At 47.3% G+C, this 19,059-nt stretch overlaps 1 protein-coding gene across 5 annotated transcripts in view; it reads right to left on the minus strand.

Moving 5' to 3' along the window:
- Nucleotides 1-13,898, minus strand: part of NT5C (5', 3'-nucleotidase, cytosolic) — a 531,233-nt gene extending 517,335 nt beyond the window's left edge. Inside the window, exon 1 of one of the 5 annotated variants that reach the window (XM_078654501.1) lies at nt 12,794-13,898. In XM_078654501.1, the coding sequence (XP_078510627.1) occupies nt 12,794-13,747 (954 nt within the window). In that variant the 5' untranslated portion in view covers nt 13,748-13,898. The remainder of the gene's footprint in view (nt 1-12,793) is intronic. The other 4 variants (XM_078654499.1, XM_078654500.1, XM_078654502.1 and 1 more) reach the window with 4 other exon arrangements.
- Between the last annotated feature and the right edge of the window lie 5,161 nt (nt 13,899-19,059).

The raw sequence follows: 19,059 nt of genomic DNA on the forward strand, positions 1-19,059 counted from the left end.
TCTGGGTAAGTGTATTCTCCCATACGGAGCATGTCTTTTAATTCTCTATGGAACCCTGCTGGATCTTTGTCATGACAGGGAATTAATTTCTTCATTTCAAGGAGTTCCATCTTTGTGATTGGAGTGTATACAAACACTCGTTGCATTTCGCCACCCGTTCCTCTGACTGGGTGGACTTCTCGTAGCGGATTCTGTCTGTCTATGTAGAATGATTTACTTTCTGGGGGTGAGACATGAACAAAATGCGGGTTCAAAAACGTTCTATATTTGTGACGTTGTTCTAGAATGACACTAATTAAATCGGTACCTAGACCTCTCCATCTGTACTGGAGTAACTCGTTCAGGACATCATGTAACGGACCTGGATCAGAGTGCTGACCCTCATACAGAGTAATGAGGTGCTGAATCATATACATACCCACCAGTCGCTGTTCGGCTGGGGGCATTTTCAGAAACATTTGTGCCACTATTTCGTCTGGAAAAGTGGTAGAATCAGTAATCCATCTGACTGCTGATCGGGCTATTTCTTGTTCATGCATAGTACTTAACTCACTATAACCAATTCGTGATTTTAGAATGTGATCGGTAGATTGGAATACTTGTTCTAGGGAACCTTGTTCTGGTGCTGGATGATGGAAAATAGACTTGTGTTCTAGACGCAAATGGCGATCTGGAAATCTAGATTTTCCTACATACGCTATTCTGGCAGTATTCTCGTCGTCTTCCTCTTCAGGATCAGAGGTACTTTCTTTCTCGCTTACTTGTGCTGCTTTACGCTGTTCGTGTATCTTTATTATCTCTCTACGGATTTTCTTGTACATACTTTCCATGGCACTAATGGTATTGTGCTTTCCTTCGGCTATATTATCACTCCACTTTGTCAGAGTTTTCATTTCGGCTGGATCTTTAGACGGGTAATCTTGTTCTCTTATTAGACAATTAATTAAGAACTTTAATATCATACGCTGAATCTCGGCTTTCCTTTGAGACATGGCATCACTAATACTTTCTGGATCATCCCCTGTACGGATGAAACGATATATTCTGTCTAGATCTTCTTTCATATTCGGCAAGGTGACTAGATACTCGGTCACCCTCCTTACGCGTACTGAATATAAAACCATATTAAATTCGCCTGGAACTGGGTCATAGACACATTCGCCAAGGGTTTGCCTGATTTCTGCAACAGACTTATTACTTTTAGGAGTACGCTGTGATGCTTGAGCATGTAATTCGAGTGCTGATAAACGCTTGTATGGCGGCGGGGTTTGAGGAAGACCTCCTCCTGCGGCCCCTAAACTGGAATCATCAACTGATGCTTTTCGTCCTGGCAGGGTCGGTAATTGTAACGTGGGCTGGACTTGTATGGCGGGCTGACCCGGGGGGGCTGTTAAGGGCACCCCGGTGTCTGGAGGAGCAGGAATTACCTGATTTACAGGGACTGGCGGAGCGCGAACAGGATTTGCATATTCGGGGACTGTGTCGTCCAGATAGGACGAAATAAAAATATCAGCTGCGGTCTGTTTGTGACGTAGCTTGGTCGGAACTAATGGTGGCGGGAAATTACTGGATGCCTCTGGGGTCGCTTTTGGCAAGCCCTCAGCAAGAAGAGGATACATACCCTTAATAAGGGCATGCCTCTGTCTGTCTGACTGTTCAGTTCTAACTCGTTCACCTATCTCGATTAATTCTCTTTCTTGGACTCGTTCTTGGGATTCTCTACTTAGTTCTGACTTTCTGATTTCTTTTTCGGTTCTTTTATGAGCTTCTTTGCGCCATAACTCGATGGCGTCTTTCTGTGACTGTCTGGCTTTCTTTTTCCATAATGCTTCTTCTACTCGCATGATGCATTCAGCATCCCATGTACCCGATACGGGCCATCTATACTTTTCTTCTAACTGTTTGGTATAATCTACCCATAAATCTAGATACAATATGGCGCTTATGCCATGCTTCTGATACATAAAATGACCTGGACTGTCCCTGGGCGGGACAGGAACTGCTTCTTCTAACAAACCCTTTCTAGTTTTTAACTGACGTAGTCTCGAAAAGAGAGACATTGTAAACTTGAATCGGAACACAATACAATAAACGAGAAACAATAACAATTGGGAGAACAATTCAGGCATACCACGACATTGGAAATACATTGAACAACATCATAACATTACAGTTCGGACAGAAATATTACCTGGAATACTGAGAACAGAAACACAAGAATTTCTCGAGAACGGAACAGACTAGAGTTACTGGATGCACTGCTGAAACAGTACGGAACATACCGGTCCCATAAAGGGACGCATCAAGACCCGTATCCACCTAGGTGAACACTTCGTTTGTGGGCCTGGGTACCACCTACCCACGGACCAGAGTCAATTTAGATTGACCCTGTCTAGATACTACCCCAGCAATGGTACTCACCGGGCAGCAAGAACGGAAGGCCTTGGACTGGACTGGACTGCTACCACGACAGACGACGAACTTCGGACTTCAGTTACGGGTGGGCCTCCGGATACCTCGGACCTTGGACTCTTGGCTTGGGCTCTGGTCGGGACTCGCCGCGTTCCTCCACCGTCTCGTTTGGATGCTGGACCGCCTCCTCCGTCTCCTCCGTGGGCCTGAGGGATACTTGAGCAGAAATATCTGCCACTGCGCAGAAGAGTTCCGTCACGACTGCAGAGGGTCAGGGGGTCGGCGTGGCTTCACCGACGCGTGGGGAAAGGGCAAGTCCCTATTCGGGCGCCATTATGTGGTAAATAAATAAATAATACCCTATTTTTGACTAGACATATATCATAACAGATAGCTCAATAAATAAGAGTCAAGATTCGAGGTAGTAGGAGTTTTTTGCAGGTTTAATACAGCATAAGGACAGGAACAGGACAACCTGCATAGGAACAGGGGCCCAGCAGCTGCTGGGGCTGGGTCTGGGATGAGCGCGCTAACTTTTAATAACAATACATGAGCTTATATACAAAACGCAAACACATAGCATTACATTGCAGTAGGCGTAGCAGTGGGTGGAGCAGAAGGCGTGACGCGTAGCAGTCGCGAAAGATAAGAGTAAAAGTAGGTGTAACTGGGCGTATACATAGACATGTGCAGACGTAACAGAATATGTCATGAATGGGGCGGAAACATTGGAGGGGGCTACCTAAGGAGCCGGGACCTCTAACCTGGTGGTGCGCGCAAACTGGCAATGACGTGTTACTAGGAGAAGCTGGGGGCTATGAACTCTGTGCTAGGAGCAGAGACTAAAGTCTGGAGGGTCGGAGCGACATGTACCTAAACTCTATCTAGTATCTGATGTTTAGGGAACATGTTGATATAAACTAAGAGTCAGGAGGGGAGAGGCTAACGGACTCTAAGACTGGAGCATGCATTATTCTACATGTAGTGCGTGATGAAGAATATTAAATGACCATTAAATACAGTATTTCTCTTAACATGGAGACGTGAAGGCTAGACAATGACGGAAACTATTGATGCAGTTCAGTAGCTTAGGAATGCAGAGAAGGAGGACTGAACTGATAACTGGAATTATAACATACTTTTGGCAGACTCAGAGGCAGAGCCAAGCTGCACCGGGCACTGTGAGGCAGGAAGTAAGTGAAGGGTCGAGGATACAGGTGGGGGCTGTATCGCTCCTTAGCGAGGCTTCAGGAGACAGGAGCTGAATCTAATGTCCAGGCCCTTTTGAGGCCTAGAGACGAGGACTTTATAATGGAATAACGTGCACACTGAGAAACGTGGCAACATTACTTTACATAGGCCTGATATCCGTAGTATTCACGAGGACTGGAAACTGGCATACTAGAGGTGGACACAACTATAATTGCGTCATTAATCAGACATGAGGAGTACATATGCATATTGATCATGCACACATAACATATGATGGATGACACGTAGGGACACAGAACATGGCAAAATTTACTTTTCCACACCCTGATGCACTTTTTGACCAATCAGCTCAGAGGAAAAGGCCGACATGGGTGTTCACACCGACAGCTCTTCAGAGGTTAGGGATAAGGTTCTAGTGGACGTATGGTGACTACACCATCCAGCTATGAAAGACTATACCCAATTCTCAGCGGCACATCAAACATTTGCTAGAAAAGATTATTTTCTGACATCTCCATGCTTTACCAGCATCCACCATCCACCATTCTAGTCGATATAGGCATAGCTGCCATTTCCGATCACTCTACCAATTATATCACGCTGCACATCCTGGGCACAAAGTCACATCCTTGTCCATAGCACCTTAATCATAATTTGCCGACATATGACTCAACTTTAACCAAAGTTAAAGACACCATTAGCACTTTCCTCAATACCAATGACACGCCTGACACCCCCACTTCCCTACTATGGGATACTCTGAAGGCCGTCCTAAGAGGCCGCCTCAACAGAGAAAGAAAAGATAAGTGACTCAGGCTAAAGGGTCAGGTGAAGGAACTAGAGGAGGCCCACAAGCAGTCTGGCTCCCATAGAGTATGGCGCCAACACACAATAGCCCGAACGCAACTTAAGGCCTTAGATATGGCCAGGCAAAATATGCGCTTCTTCGCACTAAACAAAAATATTACGAAGGAGCACTAAGGCATGGCGTTTCCTGGCACATCAGTTGCACGCCCAGAGAATAGCAGAGATTCAGGGGTTACAGGGACATAGGGTTTATCAGGATGCGCAATAGCCCAGGAGTTTGAACACTTTTATACTACCTTGCACTTAGCAGAAGCACTTAATCAGGAGGATGCTGAGGCCTACCTAGCTCATGAGCCTACAGACTGCATCCTCGTGGACGATGCCCTGCAGCTGGATGGTGACATCAGTCCAGACGAGGTGCTTACAGCCATAGCTCGAAGGCAGCTGGGCAAAGCCCCTGGCCTGTACGGCTACATGTCTGACTACAAAACATTGGCCACACAATGAATTCCTTATCCACCTCTACAATCCATTAGCACTGCAGGCTCACTTACAGAAACCAAGAGGGAGACCATCATCACTGTACTCCCTAAGCCCGGAAAGGACCCCACTCTTTGCTACTGATATCCCCCAATCTCATTGTTAAATGTCGATGCCAAGAACGTTACAACTGTACTGCTGGCCCACTTGGCTCCCTACATGCAAGGTCTAGTTGACATCGACCAGGCCGGGTTCATCCTCTAGAGGGGCTGCAGCGATAATGCGAAGCGCCTTCTGCACCATATAGACAAAACCAACCACTCCCGAATACCGGCACTTTTGCTCTCAGTTGATGCCGAAAAGGCTTTTGGCCAGGTACATTGGCCTTATATACAACTAGTGCTGGCTAAAGCGGGACTTGGAGCCTGGATCCAGCATGGTATATGGTGTAGTTATACCGGTCCCACTACCACAGTGACAGTTAAAAGGTTAACTTTGAGACCCTTTATCATGACACCAGGCGGGGATGTCCCCCATTACCCCTTCTCTTTGGCCTCTATATGGTGCTGATTGCGTAGAGAATTCGTATCAATCCTATGCTGCCCTACTCTCTACTGCCAGATCTGACTTACAGTCCTGGAAGGGAGGCCACATCTCTATGATGAGTAGGTTGACAGCGGTTAAAATGACCCTCCTACCAAAGATACTCTACACCATGCAAACCCTCCCCCTGCAGCCCCTCCCCCGGCATGTCATTGGTAAGTTGCAACACCGGATTGAGGACTACATATGGGATAGGAAATAGGCACATATGGCAAAGAAACAAGAGTACTTCACTGAGGCGGAGGGTGGCTTGGATAGTCCCCATTTGGTTTGGTATTATCAGGCAGGGCTGCTTAGATACCTTCTAGAGTGGAATAGACCTCGCACTGAGAAGCACTGGAGTTTTATAGACCTAGCGGTAGCGGGGATTCACCATTGGCAAATGCAGTGGCTGTGCAAGCAACACCAGTTGCCAGGGGTTTATATCTCCCCAGTAGTTAGGGCGACAGGAGGGACCTGGGACAGAGTGCAGTTGACAAGAAAGCTTTCCACTTGCATATTAAAACATACACCTATCTCAGGAAACCCTGACTTCCCACTGGCTCTACAAGAGACAGAATTCCTAGCATGACAAGAAGCCAATTGTAAGAGGATGGGGGATCATTTTGACTACAACGGCCTAATGGACTTCTTGCAGGTTCAGTCAAACCACAGCATTCGCTCGAGTGAGCATTGGCAATACGTTGCCATTCGACACTGGGTTATCCAACCACATGTCAGTCGGCCCCTTATGCTTTATGAGAAATGGCGCCTCACATACCACACAAACATTGGTCTTTTCTCTGACATTTATGCTTTCCTTAACACCCCAAAGGCCAACACAAAGTCTTCTGCCCAGCAGGTTGGGAACTGGAGTGCATATGTGACTTTAACCCTATGTAATGGTCCGACGTCCTGCACAGAGCTCGCACGTCCACATATAGGGCCTCCAGAAAGGAGACCTTACTTAAAATTATGCTTTACAGGTATTACACCCCAGCTAGGACAGCTAAATGGAAACAAGGCAGGATTGATGAATGTTTGAGGCAGTTCGGCCACTCAGGTACAATGACACATTTTCTGTGCTTAGCAAGAGGGCGAGCTATTACTCTTGTACTTTGTGCAGCTAAGCAGGTCATTTGGTCCCAATGGAGCACAGACAAGACACCGACGTGCTGAATTGGCAGCACAAGCTCTGGAAACTTCTTAGTATTGGGAAACTGGCGGTGATAGTAGATTACAAACTGCTGTAATTTGACAAGACGATTTTTAGATCGAAATTTTAAGGAACTCTCCTGTCCAGCATACTTGCAAATACTTTACCTCACACAGCTCGACCATGGAGCTGAATGAGGTGAGGAAGCGGAGATTTGGACAATGGTGCTCATCCCTGGGCCTGAAGCCATTGCATCCTCCGGCAGCAAGTAGCATCAAGCACACCCTGCCCTTTCTTTTCCTTGGATAGTCCTTTCTACCCACCTACGCTAGCCTACACTCCCCTCCGCTAGCCTACACTCCCCTCCTTCCCCCCCACCCAGGCACCAGGGATTTTTTTTATACATAGGGGTGGGAGCTGCCCAAAATGTGCATGCAAATGCCCCCACGCCCCATAAAAACAATTGCCACAACTTTTCTGCCTCACCTGGGGGGGAGAGGGTAGAAAACTCACTAGGCAACAAGGATTTTGTTGTTTTTTTATACATAGGGGTGGGGGCTGCAGAGAATGGGCATGCTAATGTCCCCACCCCCAAAAAAGTATTTTTTGCCACCCCGGGAAAGCAGATCGGGGCAATAGCCCCTTATCTGTCCCCTCCCCAGGTTGGGGGAGGCAAAAAGCCCACTAGGCACCAGGGATATGTTTATGGGCATGCCAGTGAGAACCCCATAAGGCAAGGGTTGCTCCCTTTTTTTAGGCACACATTTTGGCTGTTTCAATGATATTTTTAGTCTCATCTGCACCCATGCGGGGCAGAGAACAACCATAAACCAAGGGGAGTTTGTGTGTGTGTGTAAACTGACGGTTTGCTTGTACTGACCTTTGACTGGCATTTTGCTGGCTGTGTGTGTAGACCTGCACTTGGCTAATGGTGTGGGGACTCACGCTTGATGACAGTGTGTGTAGATTGGCGCTTGCCTGGTGGTGTGCGTGGAATGACGTTTGGCTGGTGGTGTACGTGGACTGGTGCTTGGCTAGCTGTGTGCATGGATTGTGCTTGGCAGAAGACCCGGATGGGCCGTAGCAGGCACGGGGCATTTCCCCGGTGGGTCGGAGGGGTGGGGGCTGGTTTTCCAGCCTTGGGGAGGGGTTTTGTCACTGGGGGCCTGTTTTGCAGCAGTACTGCAATATATGGCCTCAGTAACAAAAGCGGGAGAGGTGCTATATACTAGCACACCCTCCCAATCGCAGGGCCCGTCGAGCAGCAATCTGCCAGGGCTTTTTGCTCCTCTCAGTCCGGCACTGCTTCGCTGGCAGTGTGCGAGGAGGGTGCTTGGCTAGCGGAGTGCGTGGGTGGCGCTTGGCTGGCAGTGTGTGTGGATATTGCTTGGGTGACTGTGCATGGATAGCATTTGGCTGGCGATGTACGTGGATGGCGCTTGGCTGGCAGCGTGCGTGGATGGCGCTTGGCTGGCAGCGTTCATGGATGGCGCTTGGGTGGCGGTGTGTGTGTACTGACTTTTGGCTGGCAGTGTGGCTTGAATGGATCCCCCAGCGTTTTCTCACCCAGATTCTCCCGCAAACCTCAAATTTACTTACAAAGTCAAATGTTCCTCACATTTCTGTGTGGGTAAGTTGTTGGATCACCAGGCTGGCACAAATTTCCTACTACCCAGCATCCCCCTTGGTCTCCTGAGAAAAATTATACCTCTCTTGTGTGGTTGCCCAAAGTAGAATCAGCCTAAAAACATATAAACAAACTTCCCTTTTCGACCCACTTTGGTCCCCTCAATCTCTACACGTTTTTGGGCCTTCCATGTCATAGGCACTTGGCCCATTAGCACAAGTAAGGTATCATTTTTATCAGGAGACTGAAAGGAACGCTGAGTGATAGGAAATTTATGCCGTGCAGTGATACCACAACTTCCCCACACAGATAATTGAGGAAAATTTGACTATTTAGCTAAATTTGATGTTTGCAGCGCATTGTTGGAAGAAAAATGTCGGTGGATCAACGCAAGTCACACCTTACTGGACTCCCACAGGTGTCTAGTTTCAGAAATGTCTGGGTTTTTTAGGTTTCCCTAGATGTTTGCAAGTTTAGGACCAAAAGCATAGGTGCTCACCTATCTATCACAAAACTACCTGTTTTTTCCAGGATTTCACCTGCGTTTTTGGTCCTGGGCTCAGCAGCCCTCTAGGGAAACCTACCAAACCCATAGATTTTTGATAACTAGACACCCAGGGGAGTCCACGGAGTTGTGCCTTGCGTGGATCTTCCAACAATTTTATACCCAGAATCCCCTGCAAAACTCAAATATAGCTGAAGAAAATCACATTTACTCACGTTTCTGTGTGAGAAGGTTGTGGGATCACTGGGCGAACACATATTTACTACCTCACAGCGTTCCCCCACGTCTCCCGATAAAAATGGTACCTCACTCATATGGGTGGGTCACGTACATGCGACAGGCAAGGGCCCAAAACGTATTGAGAGACATCAAAATGACCTAAAAAAAAACAACCTGGTTTTGCAAGGGGGGGAACCGAGGTTTTTGGCCCTGGGATTGGCAGCCATCTAGGGAAACCTACCAAACTCACACATTTCTGAAAACTAGACACCCAGAGGAGTCCAGGGAGGTACGGCTTTGCGTGCCCCCCACCTGCCCCCCCACCCCCAACGTTCTCTTACTCAGAATCCCCTGCAAACCTCAAATTTGCTGAAAGAAATCACATTTTCCACATCTGTCTGTGTGGGATCACTGTGCCGGCACAAATGTCCTACCACACAGGGTTCCCCTCAGTCTCCCAGGTAAAATTATACCTCACTTGTGAAGGTGTCCAATACAGAATTGGCTAAAAACCTATTTTTTCAATGTAGCACTTAGAATGTGCTGTGCTATACCCTTAATCCTTGTTTTTTTGCCCTTCCCAGTCACAGGTTTTTGCCCTACCAACACAAGGTGGTATCATTTTACTCGGGAGACCGAGGGGAATGCTGTGGGTTGGACATTTGAGCCAACACATCGATCCCACACAGAAATATGTGGAAAATGTGATTTTTTTCAGCTAAATTTGAGATGTGCAGGGGATTCTGGGTAGGAAAAAGTTGAGGGGTCGACGCAAGCCATACCTCCCTGGACTCCCCTGGGTGTCAGCTTTCGGAAATGTGTGTGTTTGGTAGGCTTCCCTAGATGGCCGCTGAGTCCGAGGCCAAAAACCCTGGAGCCCCGTTGCAAATCCAGGTTGTTTTGTAATAGGTCATTTTGAGGTCTCCTCAATACGTTTTGGGCCCCTGCCTGTCGTGTGTACTTGGCCCACCCACACAAGTGAGGTATCATTTTTATCAGGAGACCTGGGGGACGCTGGGTGGTAGGAATTGTGTGTCCGCCCTGTGATCCCACAATTTTCCCACACAGAAATTTGAGAAATATTTTATTTTGTCATCTAAATGTGTGGTTTGCAGGCAGGGCCTGACTGGGAACCACAACCGGCCATGGCCAAGTGCTCGGCCGCCCCCCCGCATCCCCCCACCCCTCGGGGGGGGAGGTTGGAGGTGCCGCCGAGCTCTTTGCCGGGGCCGGTCTTCGGCCGATTTTGGTACAGGGCCGATTTTGCAGCTATGCTGCAAAAACGGCCCTGTAACAAAAACGGCCCCCAGGGTCCCAAAACCGGCCCCCACCTGTGCGTCGCACCAGGGGATTGCCCGGTGCCCGCTATAGCCAGTCCGGCCGTTTGCAGGGTTTCTGGGCAGAAATGTGTTGGGGGTCCATGCAAGTCTTGCCTCCCTGAACTCCCCTGGGTGTCTAGTTTTCAGAAATGTGTTGGTTTGGTTGGTTTCCCTAGATGGCTGCCGAGCCCGGGCCCAAAAACCCAGGCACCCCCGCCCCCCCTTTCAAAACCATGTCGTTTTCTGATAGGTAATTTTGATGTCTCCACAATACGTTTTGGGCCCTTCCCTGCCGCGGGCACTTGGCCCACCCACACAAGTGAGGTATCATTTTTATCTGGAGACTTTGGAGAATGCAGGGTCGGTGGAAGTTTGTGGATCCATGCAGATTCCAGAGCTTTCCATCACAGAAATGTGAGGAAAATTATTTTTTTTCACAAAGTTTGAGATCTGCAAGGGATTCTAGATAACAGAACCTGGTGAGAGCCATACAAGTCCCCTAGCCTGGATTCCACTGGGTGTCTAGTTTAAAAAAATGTATAGGTTTGCTAAGTTTCCTTAGGTGCAGTCTGACCTATGGTTCAAAATCCACTGCTAGACAATTTTTTTAAAAAAGGTGTGTTTTCACTAGAAAAATGGGATGCGTCCACGTTGCGTTGAGGGCTGTTTCCTTTACTGGGCATTAGGCCTACCCACACAAGTGAGGTACCATTTTTATCGGGAGACTTTGGGGAATGCGGATGGGTGGAAGTTTGTGGATCCACATAGATTCCAGAACTTTCCATCACAGAAATGTGAGGAAAATGTGTTATTTTTACAAGGGATTCTGTGTAATAGAACCTGGTGAGAACCACCATACAAGTCACCCCAGTCCTGAATTCCCCTGGGTTTCTAGTTTTCAAAAATGTATAGGTTTGCTAGATTTCCCTAGGTGCCGGCAGAGCGAGGGTTCAAAATCCACAGCTAGGTAGTTTTAAAAAAAAAGCGTCAGTTTTTACTGTAAAAATGTGGTATGTCCACAATGCATATCGGTCCATTTCCTGTCACGGGCACTAGGTCTAGCCACACAAGTGAGGTACCATTTCTAGCAGAAGACTTTGGGCCGTACAAGGTGGGTGGAGGTTTGTGGCTTCCCGCAGATTCCAGAACTTACCATCCCAGAAATGTGAGGAAAATTTGTTTTTTTACAAAGTTTGCAAGGGATTCTGGGTAGAAGAACCTGGTGAAACCCACTCAAGTGAGGCACCATTTTTCTCAGGAGACTTTTGGGAACACAGAATAGTAGAACAAGTGTTCTTGCCAATTGACTTTCTATGCATTTCTCGCTTCCAAATGTAAGACAATGTGTAAAAAATAATTCCATTTCAAAAATGCCCTTTAATTCACATGCTGGAGTAGGTACCCACATATACGGAGTTGTGCAAATAACCACTACTTCTAAACTCCATAGGTTGTTCCCATTTCAAAAATACAGTTTTCCTTCATACCTATTTTTCACTCTTTTTATTTTACGAAGTGAATTGCTGTATGCCGCGTACACCATGAAAAACCATAGCAAGTCGCAGCTCAGTTATTGGCTCGGAGCATTTCGGGTTCTTGGTGACCCTACAAATCCTATATGCCCCTGCAACCATAAGGCTTCAGTTTACATAATGGTATATTGCTTTTAAAAATATGCCATACTTACAAGAAGTTAAAGGGGAAAATGCAGGCACAAATGGCTGGGTTTTTTTCAACTCGTTTTCAATATGTTTTAATTTCAACTGTTACTTTCTATAAGAAAACCTTGAAGGATCTACACAAATGGCCCCTTGCTGAATTCAGAATGGTGTCTACTTTTCAGAAATATATAGCGTTGTGGCATCCATTAATGGTTTTACATCAATTTCTAGCACCTACAGAAACGAGGTTAAAAGCACAAAAATAGAAAAAATAGGCCATATCCCATTAAACTGCCCAAACTGTGTATAAAATGTTGATGTTAATCCTGAAAGCTGGGAAGATGGTGATTTTATCACCGCAAACGCTTTGTTGATACCATTTGCAGGGGAAAAACCAGACGCTTTCTTCTTCAGCACTTTTTTTTTCAATTTTTCACCAAAAACCCAAATTGTAGCTGTATTTTGGTTAATTCCTGGGTCCCCTCCAGGAAAATCTGCAAACCCTGGGTACCTTTAGAATCCCCAGGATGTTTGAAGAAAAGGACGCAAATTTGACTGGATACCTTATGTGGACAAAAAGTTACAGGGCAGCGAACTACCCCAAATAGCCAAAGAAAGGGCTAAGCGGAGGCCTACAGCAAAGGGGTTAAGAAAAAGCTCCCAAAAAAAGCCTCATTTGCCATATCAGTCGACCTCAGCACGCGACCATGATTCTGCTCGCTCTTGTGAAGAAAAGGTGAGGCACAAGGACTTGTCACTCCGCCGCTCAATGAACAAAGGCAACAACAAGTCGCATAATAAGGAAGTACTCACCCCCAAGTCTTCGCGCAGCGCTGCGTACTGCGCCTTAATGTGGTATCCACGTCGATCCTCCAGCGGCACGAAGGGCTCGTCGGGGTACATTTCCTGCCAGAGGTTCAGAGCGGCGGTTTCGAAGTCAGCCAGCACGCCGTCCATGTCAACGAGCACGCGCAGCGTCACCGGTCCAGACGCAGAGTTGTTTTCATCAGCCGCTGTCTTGGAGGCTGTCGGAGGCGGTTGAGCAGGCTGCGCGGCCTCGTCTGGGGCTTGTTTCTCTGCCTCGGGTGTCTTGTCGTCCTTCGGCGTGTCTGGGGGTCCCGCTTCCGCCCCCTCTCCTGGGGCTTTTTTCTCTGCCTCGAGTGTCTTGCTGTCCTTCGGCGTGGCTTGGGGTCCCGCTTGTGTACCCTCTCCTGGGCCTTGTTTCCCTGCCTCGGGTTTCTTGCTGTCCTTCGGTGGGCCACCAGCCGCTCCCTGCGACCCCGCACTTTCATCTAGGCACTCATCCTCCTTATGCGCGGGCGGTCCCCCTGGCCCGGTACTCTGGGATGGACTTGCAGCCTTAGCCTTGCTGGGCTTCCGTGTGGCTTGGGGACTCTTCTTGGTTGTCTGTGATGGACTTCCTGCCGCCTTACTCTTTGACGGGGACCCCGCGACTTCATCTGCGCACTCATCCTTCTTCTGTGGGTCCGGGCACGGGCACTCCTCCTCCTTCTCGGGACACTCTTCCTTCTTCTCGGGACACACTTCTTCCTTCTCCGGACACACTTCTTCCTTCACGGGACACACTTCTTCCTTCACGGGACACACTTCTTCCTCCTTGGGGCACTCTTCCTCCGGGCACTCTTCCTCCTTGGGACACTCTTCCTCCTTCTCTGGACAGGGGCACTCCGCTTCACTGTCTTCGATGGTGTCCGTGCATGGCAGAGATTCTGTCATGCGCAGCCGCACGTCGCTGTCGTTGTTCATGGCTGCTGTTTCCCTTGCCCTCTGAGGCGGCGGGAGCAAGGGCTGTCACTGATTGAGCCGGGTGATTTGAGGGCGTCATAGGAGGAGGGGGTACACCGGACAGGATGGTCATAAAGAACCTGGGAGGGAGGGGGCGCAAACGCCAGCCCAGGTGGTTAAGCTTGGTGATTGATCCAATGTAATGAGTGCAGGTAAGGAAAGGAATTAACACAATAGTCTATAAGATATCTCCGGGTTTGGGTATGGTCACACCAAACCACCCCATCACGGCGAATTTTTACCCATTACGCACGGCCTAGGCCTAATGTTGGTGGATAGTACTATACTGAATCCAGGTCCCCATTGTGGCTACGGTTGTTTATGAATTGAGTTACGGAACCAACAACAAATCACAACTCCCTTTAAGCTTTTTTGACTTAATTGATCTTCTTAAAATCTGCCACCAAGTTATTTCTTGACTTGGACGTAACAATACGATATTTTGCATTGTCACATAGACCTAGTTCACCTATCCTTGCAAAGAAATAATATTTAGCAAGCATTGGCATAACCAATAGGTCTCGGCTTTGGGACCTTAAAAGTGTTAGGCCAGAGCAATTGCCTTTGCCAATTTCTTAAAGTTATAGTGTAGAGCATTGTGGCTACTATGCAGAATTTTGAAAAGTTTTAATAAAAAAGTGTTATAAACATTTGTTACGTTCTAAATATATAACCAAGAAGACAATATGTACAATTGAACGACCCTATAAAAAAGAATTAACATAAAAAAAGATTTCTAGTCTTTTTTCTCCTGATATGCTGGCAACTTCTTCCTGCCTGTTGTAATGCGTGTTTGGTAGTGTTTATTTTTGTTATGGAGGTGGGGGGGGGGAGACATAAACAACAGGATGGTGGAAGGTGGCAAACAGTACCTGAATTACCAGACGAGCAGTGGACAGATTTTAGGGGAGAATCAACAGATTCCAGAGATACCAAGGGCAGACTGCGGTGTTGCTGAGGTGGTGGTGTGCTGATGTGGAGGTGATGCTGGGGTGGTTGTGTGGTGATGCTGAATGATACTTAGGTGGTGCGGAGTCATGCTGAGGTGGTGGTGCTGCTGCACTGGTGCTCAGGTGGTACTGAGTAATGCTGCGTTAGTGCTGAATTGTTGCTGAGGTGGGGCTGCGCTTGTGGTGGGATTGCGCTTGTGGTGGTGCATCACTGGTGCTAAGATAGTGTGTGCTGTTGCTGAGGTGGAATGGATGTGCTCTGGAAAGGGGAGATTTGTAGCAAAATAGGAAGCTCAGAGAGAAATAGCAGCTGAGGTCGGGCAAGAAAGAAAAGCTGGAGCTGAGAGGGGAAAGAAAAACTAGGCTGAAGAAGAATGAGGGCAGATAGGGAGAGAGTAGAGTGTACCTGGAGTTAAACCAGGGGAAGAAGAGCTATTGTGGAGAACAGAGGATACTGATAACCAATGTTCCCTCTAATTTTTTTCCTCTGTGTGCGGCAGTGTAAGGTCTATGTGCGCTGCAACCTAGGCTGTGTGCGCCAGTAACCAGGCGCGCGCGTGGGCGCAGCGCTAAATATCACTCCAAACGTTTGCTTAATAAAGTGAAAAGACTGTGCATTTCCTCACATACAGATACTCGTGAACGGTTTTAAGGCAGGTTTGAAACCGTCCCACATATCAATTTGAAACCTTAGCAGTTATGTTGCTGCATTTCTTTTCTTAATAGAGCTGGGCTGCAGGGTGATTGTGTGCATTTGTTCACGTTTTTATGTTGATTTCAGCTCATGATGGGCACTGTGATTAACATGAAAACTTTAAACAATGCTCTCTTTGAGCAGGAAAAATAAAATTATAATAACGTTATTATAATTTTACTTTTCGCAGTTTCAGGGCTGGGTTAGGGTAGTGCTGCATCAGGCTTTTGACAAACACATTTTAATGCTAGTGTCCGCATCACCGCATTAAAATGCATTAGTCCCGTATTCTAGCAGCCCTCTGACAATACTGCAATTGAGGTACACTGCCAATGAGGCAGCAGCAGGTTCAAATTGTCTAACATATGAGAGCATGCAACTGTGCCTTCAAATTTAAAATACTATGCGTCAGAGATATAATATTCATGGACAGCACTGAGCAGGCAGGCCAGAATTTAACAGATCAATTAGCAGTGCCCCAACCAGCCTTCCTGTGAATCTACTTCTTTAATGTGATAGATTCTATTCCCCAGATTTTTTATTTTAAACATGTGTCTCAGGATGGCAGATATAGCCAAGGCCCACAGATCTGGCTCGGCATTCATGACAGTTCGGGGCGGGGCGGGTAGAGAAGGAAAAGGACTCTGTCTCTTCCTTCTTGCCCAGACAAGACAAGGACAGTGTCCACTTCTGCTCTGCCTCTGGCAAAAGCACTCACTGATATCTGAACAATTAATGTAAAAGCGTCAAGGTAACCATGTTGTTCCTGCTAACATTTCACATGCTTTACTTAAACTTGCATTCCTTATGAGTATTTGCTTTCTCCATGATTTTGTAACTTTTCTTTAGGCAGCATATTACTCTTGTCTAATGCGTAATTTGAATTGTGTTGCATCCAGAAGTTTATAGCGGGCCACAATTGGGCTGTAGCTGAAGGCAGTGCGAGTGTCTCCCAGTGGAGCAGTATGGTGTTCAGTGGAGGAGAGGATGTGGCACTATGGTCAAAGCTGCCGAGTTTGGAACTGGGGAACCAGGTTCAGCCTTCATGACCAGTCCACCAGACCACTCTCCTGAGGGAGCATATTCCCTTGCTATACCTTAGAAGCCCTGGTGTCTTTGCACCATCAAGCGTACCCTAATGGTGGCAACTATGGGTTAAACGTAAAGGCCTGTCAACCACAATCCATACCGAAGTTCACCTCCAGTCTTGCAGGCAGGCCTATGAAGCAGCGCACCATAGAGTGACAGTGACTCTGTCACAGAGGTCACAGGACCCTTGAGCAAGGTGGCTCTAGGGCGGTGCATTCGCACCGGGCGCTGACTTCGGGTGGGGTGACATCCTAGCAGAAAAGTCGCAGATTATGGTGCAAAGTAGGAATCTATTCACTTGCTGGCTACTCCCTTGTAGGATCCTCCTTGAGGAAAAGTCTTGGAACAACGTGACAGTGCGTCCAGAAAAAAACTCCTAGGAAAAAAGCTGAAGGCAGATACAACGAAGTCCTAAGATCCAGTTGTAGAGAAGATGGAAAATAACTCACTAGATCAGGAGAACCAACAGCAGGGATCCACCAAAGTGTTAGGGCAAAGTTGTGATGTCAGTACATGCAGGAAGAGGGCCTTTTATACCTCCAAATTCCTGCCAGCAGACCCATCATGGATTATGTTAATAACCTTGGTAGATTTCATGTTGGCCACTTTAAAACTTATAATGGAAAAGTAAACAACATTCATTGATCGCAGTCTGGGAAGAGGGGCTGGGCAAGGTATTTGTGCAAAGAGGAGTGTTTGGTGCGATGTGCGAGGCAAGGTGGCAACACCAGGAGACAGAAACATGGGAGCAGGTTGTTGTGCAGGAGTTGTCCACAACATAAGGGGCTCTAGCAGCGATGAGGGAGAAAGAAGTGTGGGTGCGAATCAGTTTGAAGGAGCTGTTCAGCTTAATGTACAGGCCAGCATCTCTGGGTTGCTGTATGTGATGACTGCCTGAAATCAATGAGTCCTCAGTTATCTTGAATAATAAGGTTATAAGAAATAACTGCTCTCTCGTAACTGAAGAAAACAGATCGTAGTGTGCAATTCATCGTCGGCTGCCTCAAGCCCTTTCCCCTTTGCAGACTGTGGCTGGGCTCTTAATTACCATTCAGCCTTTAATTTTGCAAATGTGCATTCGAGTTGTGTATCACTTGATGCATTTATTTAGCATATTTATAAATACATAAAAAGGTTAAAAACACGCTGGAAACATGAATAGCCGACATAGTGAACAAAGGCACAATGTGGACAGAATGTGGACTCACAGTTATGGCGGTAGACGTAGGAGCTGGGGAACAGTGTTTGAGTCTCCGCAGGGATGCTCAAGAATGTGTGTTTTTGGGCAAATCAGTCAATCTCCCTGTGCCTAACAAAAATGATTGTGTGTGTATTTAATGCAGCTGGTGCTTAAGTAAAGCGGTTTGATACCTCCGGGTCTAGTTACCGGTAGATAAAACTCCACATATAATGTGAGAGTGAAGAGTAAACGGTAAATATAGTAGTGAACAAGCGGCTGTAGGTAACCCACAAACAATAAGGAACTGCAGCTGGCTGGGTACATGTGCATTACGAGGGAAATTGCCTTTGAAAGTAAAATAAACGCGAGTGCTGACAAGGTAGATATGGCCATTGGGGGTACATATGGATGTGCATAAAAGGCACGTCTGGAAGCGGATGTATGTATGAGTTGCGAGTCACATACTATGCTGTTTATTAGGAAGGCAAACAACGAACATTTTATAAAAATCTGCCACCTAATAAGAGCCCTGGCACCACTTTAGTGACAATTTAAGCACTGGCAAAGGGCCACCTTGTGACAGACTGCCGCTTCGAAGCACTTGTTGAAGTATGCCCACGGAGAAGAGTGTGGTGTATTGCAAGGCATTTGTATGTGTGGGAGTCTGTTGGGAGGTGAATGTACCCCAAAAATGAAAAACATTTGCTTTAAGGAGAGAGGGGACCCCGTAAACACTTTCTTCAGTATTGCTTTACACAAGCATCTGCGCCTCACACTGAAGGGAGGCCACGCCTTTCACTGTGCACCGACAACTAGATATTATTGGGTAAAGAATGACATATTCCTCAGGAGAGATTCCGTGTCCACAGGGTAGCCCGAAAACACATCCCTGGCACACATGTACAACGTTCCTTACTTTAGCCCTGCTTTACACAACAACTGAGGGCCCTAGCCCATACCCACTCTGAAGAAAGGCCTGACCACTGGGCTCTATTTGCTAAGGGGGTCTGCCCTTAAGGAGATAACCCCCTTCTTCAAATGGTACCCGTTAAACATGTTCCACGCATGCATCTTATTTACACGGTTCGTTTCTTCTGCGCTGCCTTACACAACCGAGTGCAGCCATCCTGGCTTCACTCTGAAGGAAGGCCGCTCCTTTCACTGCACACCAACCACTGGCCCCCATTTGTAAGGAAGAATGTCTGCTCTCTTAAGGAGAGAAGCTGTGTACACAGGGTATCCTGTGAAGATGACCCTGCATGCATTTACAAGGGCTCTTTTTTCAGCACCATTTCCAGAACCAAATGAGCTCAGCTAATACTGCGCCACACACACTTTAATTGCGCACCCACACCATCAC

This window comes from Lissotriton helveticus, chromosome 7 (genome assembly GCF_964261635.1).
Source record: "Lissotriton helveticus chromosome 7, aLisHel1.1, whole genome shotgun sequence".
NCBI classification, from domain to species: Eukaryota; Metazoa; Chordata; class Amphibia; order Caudata; family Salamandridae; genus Lissotriton; species Lissotriton helveticus.